A 17,334-nucleotide genomic window follows, 5' to 3' on the forward strand; every position below is an offset into this window, starting at 1 on the left:
ACTTTTTTTCAGTGCAACTGAAGAAACTGAATGATGGTAAGTTTAAAAGTTTAAGAAAAGGATGATAACTTGAACAAAAAAGTGTATTTTATTTCTGCACAATCCCTGTTTCAAAATTAGTTTTTCATTGACTTCTTTAATATAATCTCTGATAAATATAATTCTTCATTCTGTGTATTTTCTTTCAAAATATTAGTTCCCCTTGAGGTTTTGGCAAGAGGTAAAGAGGCTAATGATGCATTTCTTAATGCCATACAAGAAGGCAGCAAACCTATATACCAAACACGTCTAATGCTTGTAGGACAAGAACGTGTTGGTAAAACGAGTCTTACCAAAGCACTCACTGATCAACCGTAAGTACTGTATTTAGGTCTACATTTTTGTTTTATGTTGTGTTTTGCGCAGTTCAAAAACAGAGGTTGAAAATAACTACCAATACATAAAGGAAACAAGTAAACCTTTTCCATAAATATGCTACCCAGCCTTTTGAATAAACAGTACTGTTATTACCTCCGCCAAGGTGGTTATATTTTCACCCCTGTTTGTGTGTGTGTCTGTCTGTGAACAGCCTGGAGGCCACAGTTTTCATCCGAATCTGGCCAAATTTGGCTACAATGATCTATTCCCCAAAAGCTCGGACGAGTTCAACTTCGAGGGGAAAAGGTCGTAGGTCAAGGTCACAACTAACAAAAAAATATTTTACTGCCTAGAGACCACAGTTTTTATCCGATTCTCACCAAACTTAGCCACAATGATCAATGACTCATCATATACTTGTGGTTAAATTTTGAAGGGTCAGTGTCAAAGATCAAGGTCCACAAAAAAAAAGAAATACAAAAATAATAAAAAAAAACAACCTCGGCGGGTTTTGAACCATGCAATCTCAACTGTGAGAGGCTGGATACATAACCATTACACCAAATTTTCATACACAGCTTTGTAGTGTGCAGTTAGCCTATTTACACTTAGAACTAATTTAAAAGGATATATATATATTTTCCGGGGACATTTTATGTAGGGGAATTTTACAGTAGGCGGAGGTTTGTACTCTCGGAGTACCCTCTAGTTATGGTTTATAATAGTGTTACTAAATAATTCGTTATCTGAAAAACAGGCTTCTTGTTCTTTGTGGCACACTATATTGTTATAAACGTTCAAAAAGTGTAAGTTTTAAAGACTTTTTTATGTATGCATAATATAATTCTTTAAATATTATTTAGGTTTAATGCTACTGAGAAAGTAACTAATGGAATTGAAGCATCATTGTCTTGTACAATTAGTGTTAAACATACTAATAACTGGAAACCAAATGAAAATAAGGGTAGGCTTATAATTAACATCCATATTCTTAAAAATAAATTCCCTGATCAAATAATTATTAAATCTATAAGACCCACTAGCTCTAAATACAGAAAGATAATACCTTTAAAAAAATTCTATAACGTAAATTGCTTACCATTCAACAATTCAAATGTCAACATTGCATACCTTTTTTTAATTTATAGCAACGGGCGAAGCAAGAAAGGAATATGTAAGAACTCTTGCAGAAAGGATGGCACACGACATCTGGAGGAAAGAACATGAGGTTATAAAAATGCTTAGTTTCCCAAATTTTCTATATAAATATATGACAAAAATATTATTTCATGTGTTGCAATACATGTTTTGTGACGATGGAAAGAAGAAACAGTATGAAAATCATAAATTTAAACTTAATAATTACCATCTTTATACTAAATTTTTACAATATACAGAAATTAAAGGAAGATGGACACGAAAATAAAGAAGTTGGCAGTGTTGCTAGGCCAGAGGAGGACAATTTATTAACTTATACAAATGAAGGTGAAATATTTGCGTATTGTAAGACACAAGCATTTCGTCACGAAACATAGTAAATGATGTTATTCTATTTCCTTCCAACGATGGAGTAATAAGGTAGCATGTTTCAAAACAACAACGTATACAATTGTTTGGGTACAGTGAATTAAATATAAGGACCACTACACATAAATGGAACGTATTGCTTGAATAAAGTTTATCATAGCTGCTCAATATCTATAACATATTCCTAGATACTTAATATTTAAACTCTTCTTTTCTCTCTCTGGATTTGCCTCTTTTCCTTATCCTTGGTTGCCAAACCATTGTCCTGCTTGCCAAACCATTGTCCTGCTTGTCCAGCTATTGTGCCGAAGTCTTGCAACGTGGCCTGCCATCTCCACTTCTTTTTAGCAATTGCTTGAGGCAGGTCTCTGGTTTTTTATCTTTTCCTGATTACTTTGCATGGTATCTTGTCAAGTATTGTTACACAAAGCATTCTCCGTAGTATACTGGGTTGATCTTAACTTGTTAGTCTCCACATTAGTCTATACTTAATATTTTCTAGGTACTTAATATTAATATTGTTATCATGTTACTATTAGTTGTTAGTATTACTCTCATGGTACTATAGTTACATAATATTATATCCTTCCTTAATAGGTAGGCCTACTTAACATATCATGTGGGTTGGACATCTAAAATCGTTATTATAATTAATTATTTTAGAAAGAAAATATATTCATACATTATTACGTAATTACTAGGACAAGAAATTATTAGGTTAAAAGAGACACCTGGTTGGCAAAATTAGGTTGGTGCAATACAAGAAGCATTGTTAGAGTACAGTACGGTAGTTATGATTATACTATTATATTAGTTTGTGTCCGAATACACATTATGGTGATGTCTCACTCGGGTTAGTAATTTGTAACCATTCACCACAGTCAACAAATTTATAAATGCCAATTGCAATAATTTGTACTGCTTTTCTTTTGATAGGGAATGAACGTAAAGCATTGAACGAAAGACCTGATGTGGAAAATGTGCCAATAGAGGTAAAAAATAAAGACAAACTTCAGGTTTGAAGACAATTGTAATAAAGATGTTGGAAAACATTAATTATTATTGTTATTGTTGTTGTTAATGTTGTTGTTAATCATGTTGTTGTTAATATTGTTATGTTTATTGTTGAAGATGATGTTGATGATGTTGATGTTGTTATTGTCCCTCTTCTTTTTATTGATCTCACAGAATGAAACTGTATAACAAGTAATAATTATACTGTATCATACTGTATCATACTGTTTCATACTGTATCATACTGTTTCATACTGTATTTGATAGACAAATCTACTGTAGTTTTATATAATTTGTTCTATTTGCCTGTTTGCAAACTGTACTTTGATTTAAATATAGAAATTTGGAAGGAAGAAACGGGAATATGAAGAGGAATTTGGTAAGAAATTGATCGATCGATTTGAAGGGACAGCAGAAATTCAACCAAAAGCATGTTTGTTCTTCCTTGTTCTTCCTATCTAGTCAGTGTATTTTGACCACCGCAATGATGAAAAAACATTATTTTAAATACTCATTTAAGATTTTTAAACTTTGTTTTAACAATGAATTCGAACCGCTGAAAAAATTCTAAAAATTGTAATATAAAATATCCTTAGTGAAAAAAATATTTTTATAATGAAATTTAAAAAGCCTAAACATCTACTAATTGTACATTTCAAAATTCACTAATGAATGAAAGAGAAATTTAAAAGACGCTCAAAGTAAACAAAATTTTATTTTTACTAACTGAAATTAGAACTAATACGACTAAAAATGGGGTATTTATGAATTTAAAAATCTACTTGCATAAACCCAAATGGCATGGGCAGCTAAGAGTCCTTCAAAAAATTACTTTCAGTTTATATCTTTTCAAATTATTCCTTTCTTTTACTTTATTAAGCCTCATTTACACAATTACGTTACATTACTAAAAATGCAATCCAGTCAAAAGAAAGAATACAGCAATACATTAATTCAAAATGGATAAGTTTGTGCCTTTATGTGGTAAAATATTTTGTAATAAGACACTGTAAGCAAACAATTTACTTACGAGAACAGTAGGCCTACCAGTAATAAAATACTTGTGATAATAATATAAGCTATGTTTATTGGGCATTATCATAGGCCTAACATCGGATATACAAGAAGAAGTATTTGAACTTGTTGAAAACATTCTCGGAGAAAAGAAAAAAGACGGAGAGACGGAAATGTTGATAGAGACTAAAGAGTTACAAGAGACAATGGATGATCTTACTCTCAGCATCTGGGATTTTGCTGGACAAGATCTGTATTACATTACACATCAGGTAGAATATAAATATCATTATGAGGTTACAACCCACAAAAGATTTCTTTAAATTTACCGCTTAAATGGGTCACACAATATCGTTGACTTGATGATCTAACATCTAGGAGTAGTTACATTTTGAAGGGGAAGGAAGGCCAAGGTTACAATCCACAAAACTCAAATTATTTAAAAGAAACACTTTCCTCCGCAACATTGAACCTGTTTCCACTCATGGAATGGACTAGACTCATTAAACCAAACTTATCATCGAGTTTTCATTATCTTCAATATTAAATAGTCACTCTCATCATTTATTTCTTTGGTTTGTCGACAGATGTTTCTGGTATCTCGTGCTATTTACATCATCTGTTTCAATCTCTGCCATGACCTCAATGCACCATCAAGAGTAAAAGTTTTTCATAGAGATTATGGAAAGGTAACCTACAGATATTTAAAAATATTATGGTTTGATATGTATTCACATGCACTAATAAGGAAGATTAGTATTATCCGAAATCTTTTAGCTTATTTTATTTGTATCTCTATTGAGATCCAGTTACCGATAACCACAACGTTGTCATTTTTTTAATCGAAAAGCTAAAAATCACACAGTAAAAACACATTTTTTCGTAGTTATTTTTTAATTGGCCTAAACCAATACACTTTCAATATTATATGTTCTCTGTTAAATAATGTATGTTTGGTATGATTATCTTGGTAGTTATTCAAATTCTAACTTGTACAGATTTCAGACACTGACCACTACATGACCAACTTGGATCGTGTGGTTTTCTGGGCACAATCAATTTACTCACATACGAGTACGACTAAAAATTCAACCCTGAAGCAGTATTCACCACCAATATTTATCGTTGGCACTCACAGAGAAATCCTTCCAGGCAATGACGAAAAGAAAGAAGCTCTTGTAAGATTTCCCGCTGCCAGTTAAGACTATATTTGAATTATAATTTGTTTAACTTTTAAACATATTATTTTTATTTTTCATACACTTCCAACAGCGAGTAACTCGCCAATTACAGAATGGATAAACTACTTTTTGAATAATTTATCGTGTTTAAGTCTCATTTGAGGCTTAGGGAGTTGAAAGAGGTGTGAGTTACAATCCTGGCACTAGGTCAGGATTAAACCCGGACCATGGGATTGGAAGGCAAGCACGTTAATCACCAAGCTACAGCTCCACTACAAATTATTAAAATAATATTATTTGGTTTTCAGACTGAAGAGAAGTTTTCACTGATAAGAGAAGCATTTAAGGGTAAACCATACGAACACCATATTGTGTATAAGTATTATGCCCTTGACAACAGCGTCATATCAGAATTTGATATTTTATCAATTTTTAAGCTTAGACGTCATATCACAGAGGTAGCTAAGAACGAACCATATATGGGAGAGAGGATGCCCATAAGTTGGTTGAATTTCATGGGTGAAATTGAGCAATTACGTGACCAGCATAAGCACTCAATTACCTTCAAGCAGGCAAGTAATTATAGTCATGTAGACTAGACTAAATCTACCTAGTCCAAGAGCATTAAGTCAAAATAAGCCCTAAACCTGGACATTTCTGGTAGCAAGCTGATTTTTATCTTAAGGTGTGTTACATGAAAATGTCTGATTAACGTACTAAAGGTCCTCGTTGATACAAATAATAATTAAATGCTCTTGGCTTAACCCCTGTGTCTCACTAAAACGAAAGTAGGCCTACAGCACATGTCAAACTAACAAACATTGTTTCTTGAAACCCATGGATCATGTTGCGTACAATACGAAAACAAACTAGATATTAATCGGCTCTACACTATCATTTGAGATTATTCCAAATCTCAGGAATAAATAAATTGACCGAGCATTGGATTTTATAGTTATTTATTATCATCTCATTCTAATCTGAAATTAATATTCATGATCTGAGTTATATGACTAATGACAAATATATAGGTATTTTATAGTTTATCAATTTTTTTAATTTCAGGTAACTAAACTAGCTTCCAAGTGTCATATTGACAAAGATGATCAATTGTTTGTTATGTTACATTTTTACCACGACCTTGGTAATATTGTTTACTACGGAGAACGGGACACACCAAATAGCCCCTTGAATGACATCATCATTCTTATACCACAATGGCTGATTTACATTTTCAAGCTAGTTATCACAGTTAAAGATCCTTCGGAACAAGTATGAGGGGTTTTTTATGTTTAAGTTTACTATTAACGATTTAAAATGTTTTCATAGTAGAATGTTATGATCATGGTGCCTATTTTATAGTTACACATCTTGGCCTACCGAGTAATAGTATTTTATAGTAGGCCTAAAGTACATTGTAAGAGGAAGGTAGAACACATTCTGGATTTCAATCGCGACTGCAATGATGCGATTTAATTTCTAGCCGGGAAAAAATCTAATAGTGAACAAAGACCATGTTTCCGCAGCCAAAGCAAAAATTATTGGCTTAATGTTTTAACCAATCAGCTAATTACTTAAAAAATAATGTGCGCATGATCAATCATTACCAAACAACCGATAATTATCCGATTTGAATTATCGGTTAATTTTTCTCGAGTAGGAATCGGTTAAATCCCTTTCCACCGGTAGTTCGGTCACACGGCCTAAATAGTTGGTGGCACATTTACTGTTATTGTTTTTTTTGTTTTTTGTAGTATGCAGAGTTTAGAAGCTCTTGGAAAAAGCTTGATGAAGAGGGTCTCCTAGAGGAGAGACTGCTTAAACGTATGTGGCATGACTGTTTAAAGCAATTTGAAGCATTAATACAACTGATGCAGAAATTTGACTTGCTATGTGTCAAGACTCGATCTTTTTAGGTACAGACTTCTAATTATTGCATTGCAGATTTTATTTACTTAATTTTGTTTGATTATTTGTCTTTGCAGTTCATTATATTACTATATTGCAGAAAAATAAACACCCAATCTGAATGTTCATATGATAGTGTTTCAGGAATAATGACACCCTTTGAATGTTAGTAAAACCATTTATTATAGCATTTTACCAGCAATTAATTTCAATCTTTCAACTTTTCTAAAGACAAAATGTACAAAAGTTGATCGTCTCTTCTATGTGCCATCATTGCTAAAGAAGAACCAAGGTGATGAAATGGCGTCACTTGACAAACTGACAAAGTCAACAACTGCCGCAGTTTTTTACGTTGACTTTGATGGTTTCCTACCTGAAGGACTGTACTATCGACTCGTAGTAGGAATCGTACATTGGTCACAACAGAGGAAGCTTGATGAGGGATATAATCCTAGGCTCTTTTACCAGCAGGTGAAAGTATACGTTGATCAGAATCATGATGCAATCATCAGAATCCTGCCTGAAAAAAGATCTTGTATCCAGGTAGGCAATAGTTGCAACAAGAATATACATGTCTTAAATCCTAATAACTAAAGTTGATTGTCTGAACTGAAACTCCAAAAATTATTTCTTTTCATCCAATCTATGAATGATGAAAATGATTTAGATCATTAAAAGTCATAGGAATTGTGATTTACTTTTAAAACCAATTAACTTTCTTTCTGACACAAATTATTTGTATTGACAAATAAACTATTGGATGTTTTAATTAAAAGTAATATTTATTTATATTGTATAGGTGGTTATTTACAGACTTAAAGTGGGCGGTAAACAGCTTGAACCATCTCCAAATGTCTGCAAAGAGGTAAATGCTTTTGATTAGAATATTAATGTTTTTATTTAATGATGGAGTATAAATTGAAATTGAAAAGCAATTCAAAAATGTAGACAGCATATCAATGCATTTTGTTAGCTTAAACTTAAAACAAAAACAAATACCTTCCAATACCTTAGCTTGTATTTCTTATTTACAGGTACTTGAGTTCATTGAAGCAAATCTACTGGACATTGGTCACAAATGGATGAAACGTGTTGTGTTTAACGTATGTGCTCTGTGCAACGTCTATCCTATGGAGAACGTTAACTTGCACAAACTTAAAGATTGCATGCAGTCTACGCCTCGATGTGGGCCAGATGATGGAATGGATACTTCCAAAATCAGACGTTTGTTTGCAAAACACAAAACAAATCCAGGTACTGCATGAAACCTTGTTCAGTAATATCTCACAAATACCATGTAACAATTTTTTGAATATAATAAATCAATTGACTATGATTAAAATGAGTCCACATATAGTTCGGGCGGGTACTAAAATGAGTACACATATAATTCGGGTACTAAAACGAGTCTCAGTATCTATAATTTCCCTGGAATCATAGGGAAATTATGTCCAATATTATCTTACCTTCACATAATATACACACGCTGCTCGTGATACACATGTGACACACGAGAGATGATGTATTACGGAGTTTTCCCATAACATTGGACAAACAATGAAATATGGAGAAACAGTACTGATAATTGGGTTTCTCAGTGGCATATTCTATTGTTATCTATTTTTCCCCAAAACAATTGTCTTAAATATAAGAAAGCGTTGAAAATCGTTGTATTATCAAATAAATATTTTGTATTATTTCAGCTTTCCAAGCCACTGCTACTCAAGGAAAGTCAAATGTTCCAGGGTTTCTGCGATTTCTCATTGGCATCTATAAAGACATTCCATCACCAATCTTGCCATTAGAAGTTATGACACAGATTTGTGTTCGTCTGGACCCTCTTCGCTCAACAGACTACAATGACTGGCGTGGCGTAGCATGTAAGGTTGGCTATGATTGTTACATAGACTGCATCATGAGCATGAGCTTTGTATCCATGATCAATAGTCCTACTATGTGTGTAATGCATGGATGGTCTGAGAAAGGTTTGTCATTGGACGATTTTAAGGAGTGTATGATTGAGATGAATCGTCATGATGTTGTACGTATTATTGATGAACATCTTAACCTGTAAAGATGAATGAACAATGTGAAATGATGAATAACAGTCTACTGTATTTATTCAGAGAGTTATGTAGAATCAATATGAATTCTAAAGAATTTTATAAAATCAAAGACACAGCTTTTCAAAAATCACCAAGTTCTTTAAACAGAAGCTTAAGTCAAGAGACACATTTCTAAAGAATCCAAATATTAATATTGATTTATATATACATTCCGCTTTAATGTTTAAATGTATTGTTCAACTAATATTGTTTGAATATATTGAAATAAGCAATGAAATTAATATGCAAATCTTACAAATATTATTATAATTTGTGAAACAATAACGAAACAAAGTACTATAGGCACTGCAGCACTAGGTTGTGAAGATGCAGTGAAAACACATAAGAGAAAATATTTATGAGAGTACTAGTTCTGGTTTAATGAAATTAAATCACTTCTTCGGAGCTTGAGATGCCGGTAAAATCCAGAAACTAATTTGCATAACAAACTTTGTTTCACAAAAATATCTTCAGTAATAGTTTGTACTTAACTTCGAATAAGGATTTCTTACAAAACATCGTTATTATAACTTAACTAAATCAATCATTCTGTTTAGTATTTATTAGATTTCTTTTCAAATAAGAAGCAAATAATACAAGAATCACAATTGTATTTTTCAAGGATATTATCACCGATGATTATTGGTAAGTAAATTTATAACCAGCTTTTATGTCTGTAACTTTACATAACCAATGTTTGTGTATAAGTTTATTATCTTATGTGTTACATTACATTAGTTCTACTGTTAGATTAGTTGCACTTTTATCCTAAATTTGACAACATTTGTTCGTAAACTTTAGCTTTAAAACATACTTTCCAAATTGTTTTAATACAGTATTGTATTTATATATGAACAATGCACTTTTTACAGTTTTAACCAGACTAATTGCTTTGTAACGTAACTTCCTGAACATTACGTTTACAATTACTAAGAACTACATAAGGAAGTTCATTACATGTAGGCATATGCTGCTACCATCTCGTCAGACGTTAGTGAATTAGCTGTCTGTTTTAAGATCGTCCAATTTTAGGTGTAAATGTAACTGGTATTTAAGTTTGTAAATGCTACACAAGCCACTTTCAGACACATTGTTTTATTTTTAACCGTCTTACTTTGATTGTTCGATTGAATCTTGGAAAGTAGGTAAGTTATCTTACAATCAATGTTTAGAACCATAGGCCTACATAGTGAGTTTCAGATCTACGATGATTAGTTCTCTGGGCCAATATAATCATAGTGATTACACGAGTCAAGGTTTCGTCGAGTAAATTCGATAACAAGTTATAGACGGCAACGTAAATCGCGCGTAACTCGTCATATCCACATAGCGTATTCGTTCTAGGCTACTCGTTGTCGCTGATCTAAAACGCATCATTATGCAGTACCTATTTCATCCCATACCAGATCATTCGTCGTGATCGTAGTAAATTAAGGAGACTCGCAAGTTCAATCAAGAACGGACATTGTAAGAAATGTCAATTGTACTACATGATGATTATCTAAATTTTAGACGGCGATTTAGCTTAATATGTCTATGAAAGAAATAAATTTCGGCATACATGTTGTTTTCTAACTATACTTAATTAAAATTAATTTATTAAATTTACTGTGCTGTAAGCTTGTTTAAATGTTTTTAAACACTTATTCTATACCAGTACATATGAACGTTCATTCGTATACCTGAGCTGGAATCAGGTAAACTAAATAAAGTCTGTCTAACACAAAGTGCATGTGTTGATTAAATGAATTAAACTTCAATCTCTAATTAATCATTAGCAATATTTTTCCGTGGAAAAATGAGATTTTAATTAAACTAGATAGGCGCTTATAGGGGAAGGATCATTATCATTATTTTTGGGTTGATATAAATAAATAATTGTCATTGTAGTACTTGTACAAACAATCATCATGTACCTATTGTATAAATACACTTCAATTGAGCATATTTTCTTTCTTTTTCTTTTCCTTTGAGCACAACAATGCTTAAAACAAGTACGTTGTTATTTCTTGTCCATTTTAGTTAAAAATTCCATTAAATTCATCCACATTATTAGTAAATATATTGCTATCTCGTCAAATCAGATTTAATACGGTAAGTAATTAAATGCTCAACTAATTAAGCTCAACATGTTCTTAAAACGTGTAACATTGAAAGTAAATAAACTATGAATGTATGGGGAATACGTTAATATTATTGTTCAAAAAAGCTAGGTTGTTTCTTTTCTTATTTATTCGACCAACAGTTTCCTAAAATTATAAATCATGTGTTTATACTTGATGTATGTACAGATATCATTCCATAAATTAATTTTCATATACCTACTTCTGTATATCCCGTCATCGTGTAAAGTTTTAGATAGCTTAAGAAATGTTTGCAGGAATGAGTAGTGTAAGGTAGCATATATTGCAGTTAAATAATACTTTTCAAAGTGAAAATCCCAATCTTCTCCAACGTAGTATATTGCTTGTCAATGTTGTATTGTTGTAGAATGAACCCTAGAAACTTGCTTCCTGCCAACAAGACCAATAAGCTGATTACAATTGCTATTATGAACTTATAAGGAAGTTCAACTTAACCTTCAAAGGTAAATGGCACAATATAAACCTATTATTGCCTACCTAATCTTTTACAATCATCCTCTTCCTCCTCCTTTCCCGTGATACCGAATATTCCTGTTCAGGTCCCAGTTTGTAGGGGGTCGAAACAGATGGGAACACTATAGACTATGATATTCATTTCTTTTTAGTGATTTTTTTTTTATTTAATGTGAATTTGATAGGTTGATATTTGACAAAAGGAAAATTAGAATGATTCGATCAGTTTGTTAATGTTTTCAATATGTTAGCCCTGCTTTTAATAACAATCCGTTTCGGATCGACTTCATAATGATGGTTTAATGTTGTTTGTTCACAAAGTAATGTGTATGAATTTAAAAAAGTATACGAGCAAATATTAATATGTTTAATTAACATTTGTTTTAAGGCTCTAATAGCTCCTGGAAAGAAACTATTTGTAAATCGTGCCTTATTGACCTTAATAGAACGAAATCGCCGACCGCTGCGCATCAACTGGAACATACTAGAGGCCGGATGAAATTGATCATCTTTGATAGCCACTGCCTTTTTCAGTAGACGATCCGAAAAAAATGTTTTCCAAAGGCAATTGTGCAGATCCAATTATACGCGATGCGGTCTTGACTATTCTATTTAGGTCACGCTTTTCATTTTCGGTAGCGCTACGTAACACTCTCTATAACTGACCTATAGAAGGACGACAGGAATGATTCATGATTATAATATAATTATTGAATTATTGAAAGTAATTTACTAAAGTAATTTACTAAAAATGTCAGGTCAATTTTGATAAATAGCAGTTTTTAAAGTCCTCACTCGCTTTGATGTTACGCTATAGGCCTAGGCAGCCAAGCAACATGCTTCGCTCAAATTTACCGCAATCATATTTTGGACGGCGCCCTCAATATTAAAAACAGATTGTTACTGGCTTACGAAAACGAATACGTGTGCGTGAGGTATCCGTTTCCGTTATCGTATTCGTAAGGTTGCGAAACCTCTCTAGTTATAAATTACCTGTTATGCTTTTATTCATGCGTTGAGTGGTTAGTTTGTTACGTCATATTTTGTAATAGGCTAATTGTCATATTTGTTTTGTGTAAAACAATTTTCGTATTTTGTAGGCCAAATTACCTCTCGTAATTTTGTATCAAACCTATTTTAAAACAAATTTGTGCTATCGACTGGTGCATAGCCGCGTGGAGCGTCGTGAAATTGAGTGACATTGAGTCGCCGTGCCGGAACAGGTGTGAAAGACCCTTTACTTCGGCCACTCGCACATATTAACTAAGTATATATCTTATTCTTATCTGTCAATATTTGATTTCATAACATTAAATGACGCAGTTTCTACACAGACACTTTCCAGATTACAAAACTTGTGTTTGTATGTCAAGGGAGTCACGGACAGACCATAAAACTAGTATCCCTTTTTTCTCAATACACATATGATAATACTTTCATCGAGTTTTGATGATAAATTTGATTAGAGTGTCTAATGGCCGGCTACATTTTTGCTTTGAGAATTGTGTAATATATGTATTGATCTACATCTGTAAGACAAATGGGAAACTTAATAATAAAAAGAAATATATAAAGAAATGTATGTATATCATATATTATACAATTAATTTCCAGAATATCACCCGGGCGGTTCAGAATAATGTTTTTCACCTGTGGTGTTTATATTATCATTATGTATATGCAAAAAAAACAAAAAAAGAGAAGCAAGAACCAATTGATTATAAAGAAATGTATTTATTCAACATTGACGGACGTTTTAGTCGGTCGTCCCCCCACCAAATAATGATACCTTTTGTTGTTCTTTTATTTGTTTTTTTAATTGTACTTGTACTACAGTATGTTGATGATGATTTTTGTCGAAATAAATTGGGTCTGTCGATATTATTTCAATCTGACCATCTCCTATAAAATAACATTTTTTGTTAATATATTGGCCAACAAAAAATGGGTTTAAAACGAATGATATTGTTCAAATTGTGAGTCAGTTTAAACTAACAGTATTTAAAGCAAAATGAATTTGCCATATATGTTGTTTTTATTTTTTCTTTCAATATTTGATCTACCATAGCAATAAACGACAAAGTTTCATCACTGATTATTTCGCGATTACATACATAACCTGTCAATCTAGGGATACACCATAAAGACGTCTCTTCTTGAATTCTATTCTATCTATGGCGAAATTTTTGCTTTGAGTATGAATATGAAAACTAGGTAAGTAGTTTTATATGGTACATAACATATAATATTCTATCTCTAGTACAAAACACAAGTTTACTATTACCTGTTCATTATCTAATAAGATTAAATCTATTTACCTTTGACAGCATAATTTCTGCAATGATGCCGCACTTTTAACTGTTTTTGTTATTGGTTGCTATTGTGTGCAACAGTTTTTAAAATTATTTTACAGTTGCACAATGTTTTAAACATACTTTGTCGTATGTATAACACATGCTATCATCTTTAAACACGAACAGTAGGTTTGTCTTTAGGCCTAATAGTCTAAAAATGTTTTAAAAGTATAAATTAAATATTTTCCGTTTAGTAGCATTACGTATGTAAAATAGTAATACCAGATATTAATTGGTCATTACAGTTTGTTTTATGTACCCAAAAATCCGGGCGATTTCCGCTAAACGGCACGAAATCACCAAAAAACAGCTATTTTTTAAAGGTTTTTTCAATGTAACTTTGTTATTAATTGACCGATTTTTATGGCTGTTTCGACATTGTAATGCCTAATTAAGTACCTACGATGTCATGTTATTTTTAATTTAAAAAAACTTAAAACGTCGTCGGCATTGATTTTTAAAGTTAGACGATTTGAAAATTGCCCTGTGTTAAAGAATAGGCTTGTTTTGCCAATTTGTTGAGATCTTTACAAAAACGTTCATAACGTTTGACCTAGTTATCCAATGATATTGGCTGTTCCACCATGCAAAAGCTAATCAATCAAGCTTTCTAATGACCTAAAGTAAAATGTGATTGGTTCAGATACTTCGTCGGCACAGCCCCTTTTTTTGAAGCAGTGTTTTGGTTTGTCAGTGACCGGCTAGTGTTAAAGGATATGCGAAAATTTTCGAAGTCGTCCAACCTTTCATGAGCAGTCAGAACGTAACGTTAAAACTAAAATTACAGTTGCTGAAAAACTACTTATCCAAAACGCTTTATTTTTTCACGAAAGTTAAGAGTTATTATCCCTTATTTGTAATATGTAAATGTATTTAAGATAAGGGAACAGGATTTTTTATATAAGTAGTTTTAAAACACTTGGTTTATTTGAAAACCACCAGCGTGGTTTTGCCGTATTGGCCGGACTCGTCCATTTTACTAATAGGAAAAGGATTGTAGCACAAAACGTTGAATTTGACCTATATGGTTTCCATTTCTGTTTTATAATGTCAAATTAATATTATATTATTAGTATCTCTATGTAATATATAATATATTCATATTGTACTAGTTAGCATCTACATACCGTTATACTGCACTTTAAATTTGTTTTGGTGATTTTTCAATGAATTGTATACACATGGAGTTGGTATACCATTGGTTCTACTAAAATTATTATTACTTTTATTTGTTTGTGCAATATTTGAAGATTGCTACAAAAATAGAAATAATTTAAATATAATATATTTAACAGATTAAGTGTACGCACTATGCCTATGATTAGATTACCTATCGGGCGTAGTTCAGTATGATATTCTATTATTACCTTCTGTATCAGCCTCAGCCCTTTTAGGCTTTTCTACACAATACTTATTGTTAATGTACCATAGTTATTTAAAGGGGAGTAGTCTCCTAATAAATAGTTCTTAGCACTCTATCATTGTTCTTTTGTACCTATTGTATGGTTTTGTTTTCTTTTATTAAAAACCTTTGTTAACTGTCTGAAAGTTACCTCCTAGTAAAGTGGAACGACCCAACATGGTTAATTAAACACCACTGTGTTAGGGAGCAGATTGAGATCAACTGATAAGAGCCTGACGCACTAAAATTAAATAGGCCCAAAAAACAAAACAAATTGTAATGTGTGCTATAATTATTATAAAAGACATATGTTGAGTACTATATTATATACACAGGGTTTCTAATAAAAAAATGTTTCTAGTGTGTCTGATTGTAATTTAGAAATAAATACGGGCCAGATAAAAAGCATGTAGGGTCGGAAACTCATGGCTTTTAAGGATATTAACAGTGTTTTCCCTTTTATCTGTACCGTAGCTCTTTCGTGAGCCGTATGAAGTGGAACCATGGCATCTAATTTTGAAAACCCGGAAAAAAGGTAATACTATTCGTATCATATTTAATAATAGAAATAAATAATAAGTATGCACAAGCTGTATCTCAATTATTGCTTCAAAATGTCATTTTTGGTGACACAAGGTGACAGCAGATAATTAAAATTGAATTTAAATAAGCAAATTTAACAAACAGTAGCCCTTCTATTCAATAAAGGTACGGCTTACTACTGAATACCAATTTCACAAACAGTAGCTTTTCTGAACATAATTGTATTATTTCACTTCATTAATAATAATAATAATAATAAATACTATTTTATTAGGATGGTCCATCCAGCCGAAACATTTTAAGCATATTGCTACACTATTGCACATTTTCAAACGTTCATTATAATAGTAAATTACTAGATTTATCTTGATGACATGACTAGTATTATTATTTATTGCAAGGTCTGATATTTTGTTTAACTAACAGAAAACAATTTATATACAAATAAATAGCATCAAACATATATGATGAATTCTACCGACATTTAGAGACAATGAACTGATTTCCAATCAATAATAGAGCAAGAAAATGTAAATAATTAATACAGCACTATTCATAACATTTATGTAAACATAATGAAACTTATATATTCTTTTTTTACAGTGACTCAGACGATTCAATGTAAGTATAAACTTAAACCAGTAAAATTAATAATAAAATCATAATGTGTCAGTATCATGTACTATTAGTATGGTACTGTAAAGTAGTAAAGTACAATGAAATATTATAAGATGATGAATAAACTTGCATGTTATGACCAAGACAAATCATCCAAAATCAAAATGCATATAACCCTCACTATTACGTCTATGTCACACTTTCCTTAACTCATCCCTTGTATATATAATACTTCTTTTTAAACGATTTAAATTTTGTTTAAATTAAAATGACTTGCCACACATATTTTGTAGACACACTGCTTATAGGTCAGGAATTGTCTATTGAATTATATACATACTGCGTTAATTTAGATTGTGATATTTATATACCACTAGCAGTTATCAGTCCACTGGACGGGCACCATCTTATAATTATTTTAAGATTCGGGAATCAAAGATAGTACAGTAATATTATAGTTATACAGTATACACAAATCTGTAAATGGATGTATAGCGCACATCATTATACTGTATTCGTCTTTATATTTCAGTGTCTATTTTATTTAATTCTAAAAGCAAGCAATTTTAAATGGACATTTGCAGAGTCATCGCAAATAATAATAGTGCTCACTGTAAAATGAATGAAAAAACATGCAATGTCAAAAAAAACAGAATCTCGTTAATTAATATTAATATTAATGTTTAATATACATCTGTATCTTTGTTCTTGTTT

The 17,334-nt window shown here is 31.7% G+C and overlaps 2 protein-coding genes and 1 long non-coding RNA gene across 3 annotated transcripts in view; all 3 read left to right on the forward strand.

Moving 5' to 3' along the window:
- Window positions 1-17,334, forward strand: part of LOC144848035 (uncharacterized) — a 108,505-nt gene that overhangs the window by 4,207 nt on the left and 86,964 nt on the right. The window contains exons 9-17 of the mRNA XM_078704705.1: window positions 13-36; window positions 197-353; window positions 1,221-1,321; window positions 1,506-1,585; window positions 1,755-1,842; window positions 2,821-2,876; window positions 3,238-3,277; window positions 4,003-4,184; window positions 4,500-4,601. Coding sequence (XP_078560831.1) covers window positions 13-36; window positions 197-353; window positions 1,221-1,321; window positions 1,506-1,585; window positions 1,755-1,842; window positions 2,821-2,876; window positions 3,238-3,277; window positions 4,003-4,184; window positions 4,500-4,601 — 830 coding nt within the window. The remainder of the gene's footprint in view (window positions 1-12; window positions 37-196; window positions 354-1,220; window positions 1,322-1,505; window positions 1,586-1,754; window positions 1,843-2,820; window positions 2,877-3,237; window positions 3,278-4,002; window positions 4,185-4,499; window positions 4,602-17,334) is intronic.
- Window positions 7,302-9,622, forward strand: LOC144853627 (uncharacterized). The gene is made up of 4 exons (XM_078711364.1): window positions 7,302-7,544; window positions 7,801-7,866; window positions 8,036-8,255; window positions 8,705-9,622. The coding sequence occupies exons 1-4, from the start codon at window positions 7,302-7,304 to the stop codon at window positions 9,073-9,075; spliced, it is 900 nt and encodes a 299-aa protein (XP_078567490.1). The 3' UTR covers window positions 9,076-9,622.
- Window positions 9,822-16,623, forward strand: LOC144848808 (uncharacterized). Its single transcript, XR_013613927.1, has 3 exons — window positions 9,822-10,251; window positions 15,934-15,994; window positions 16,606-16,623. It is a non-coding gene; the product is annotated as an uncharacterized LOC144848808 (long non-coding RNA).

The sequence above is a fragment of the Antedon bifida genome, chromosome 1, assembly GCF_963402885.1.
Source record: "Antedon bifida chromosome 1, ecAntBifi1.1, whole genome shotgun sequence".
Lineage (NCBI taxonomy): Eukaryota > Metazoa > Echinodermata > Crinoidea > Comatulida > Antedonidae > Antedon > Antedon bifida.

Coding starts and splice junctions, on each gene's coding strand:
- LOC144853627 (XM_078711364.1), top strand. CDS start 7,302: ATGGCGTCACTTGACAAACTGACAAAGTCAACAACTGCCGCAGTTTTT. Junction 7,545..7,800: donor AAAAAAGATCTTGTATCCAG/GTAGGCAATAGT, acceptor TATATTGTATAG/GTGGTTATTTACAGACTTAA. Junction 8,256..8,704: donor AAAACACAAAACAAATCCAG/GTACTGCATGAA, acceptor GTATTATTTCAG/CTTTCCAAGCCACTGCTACT.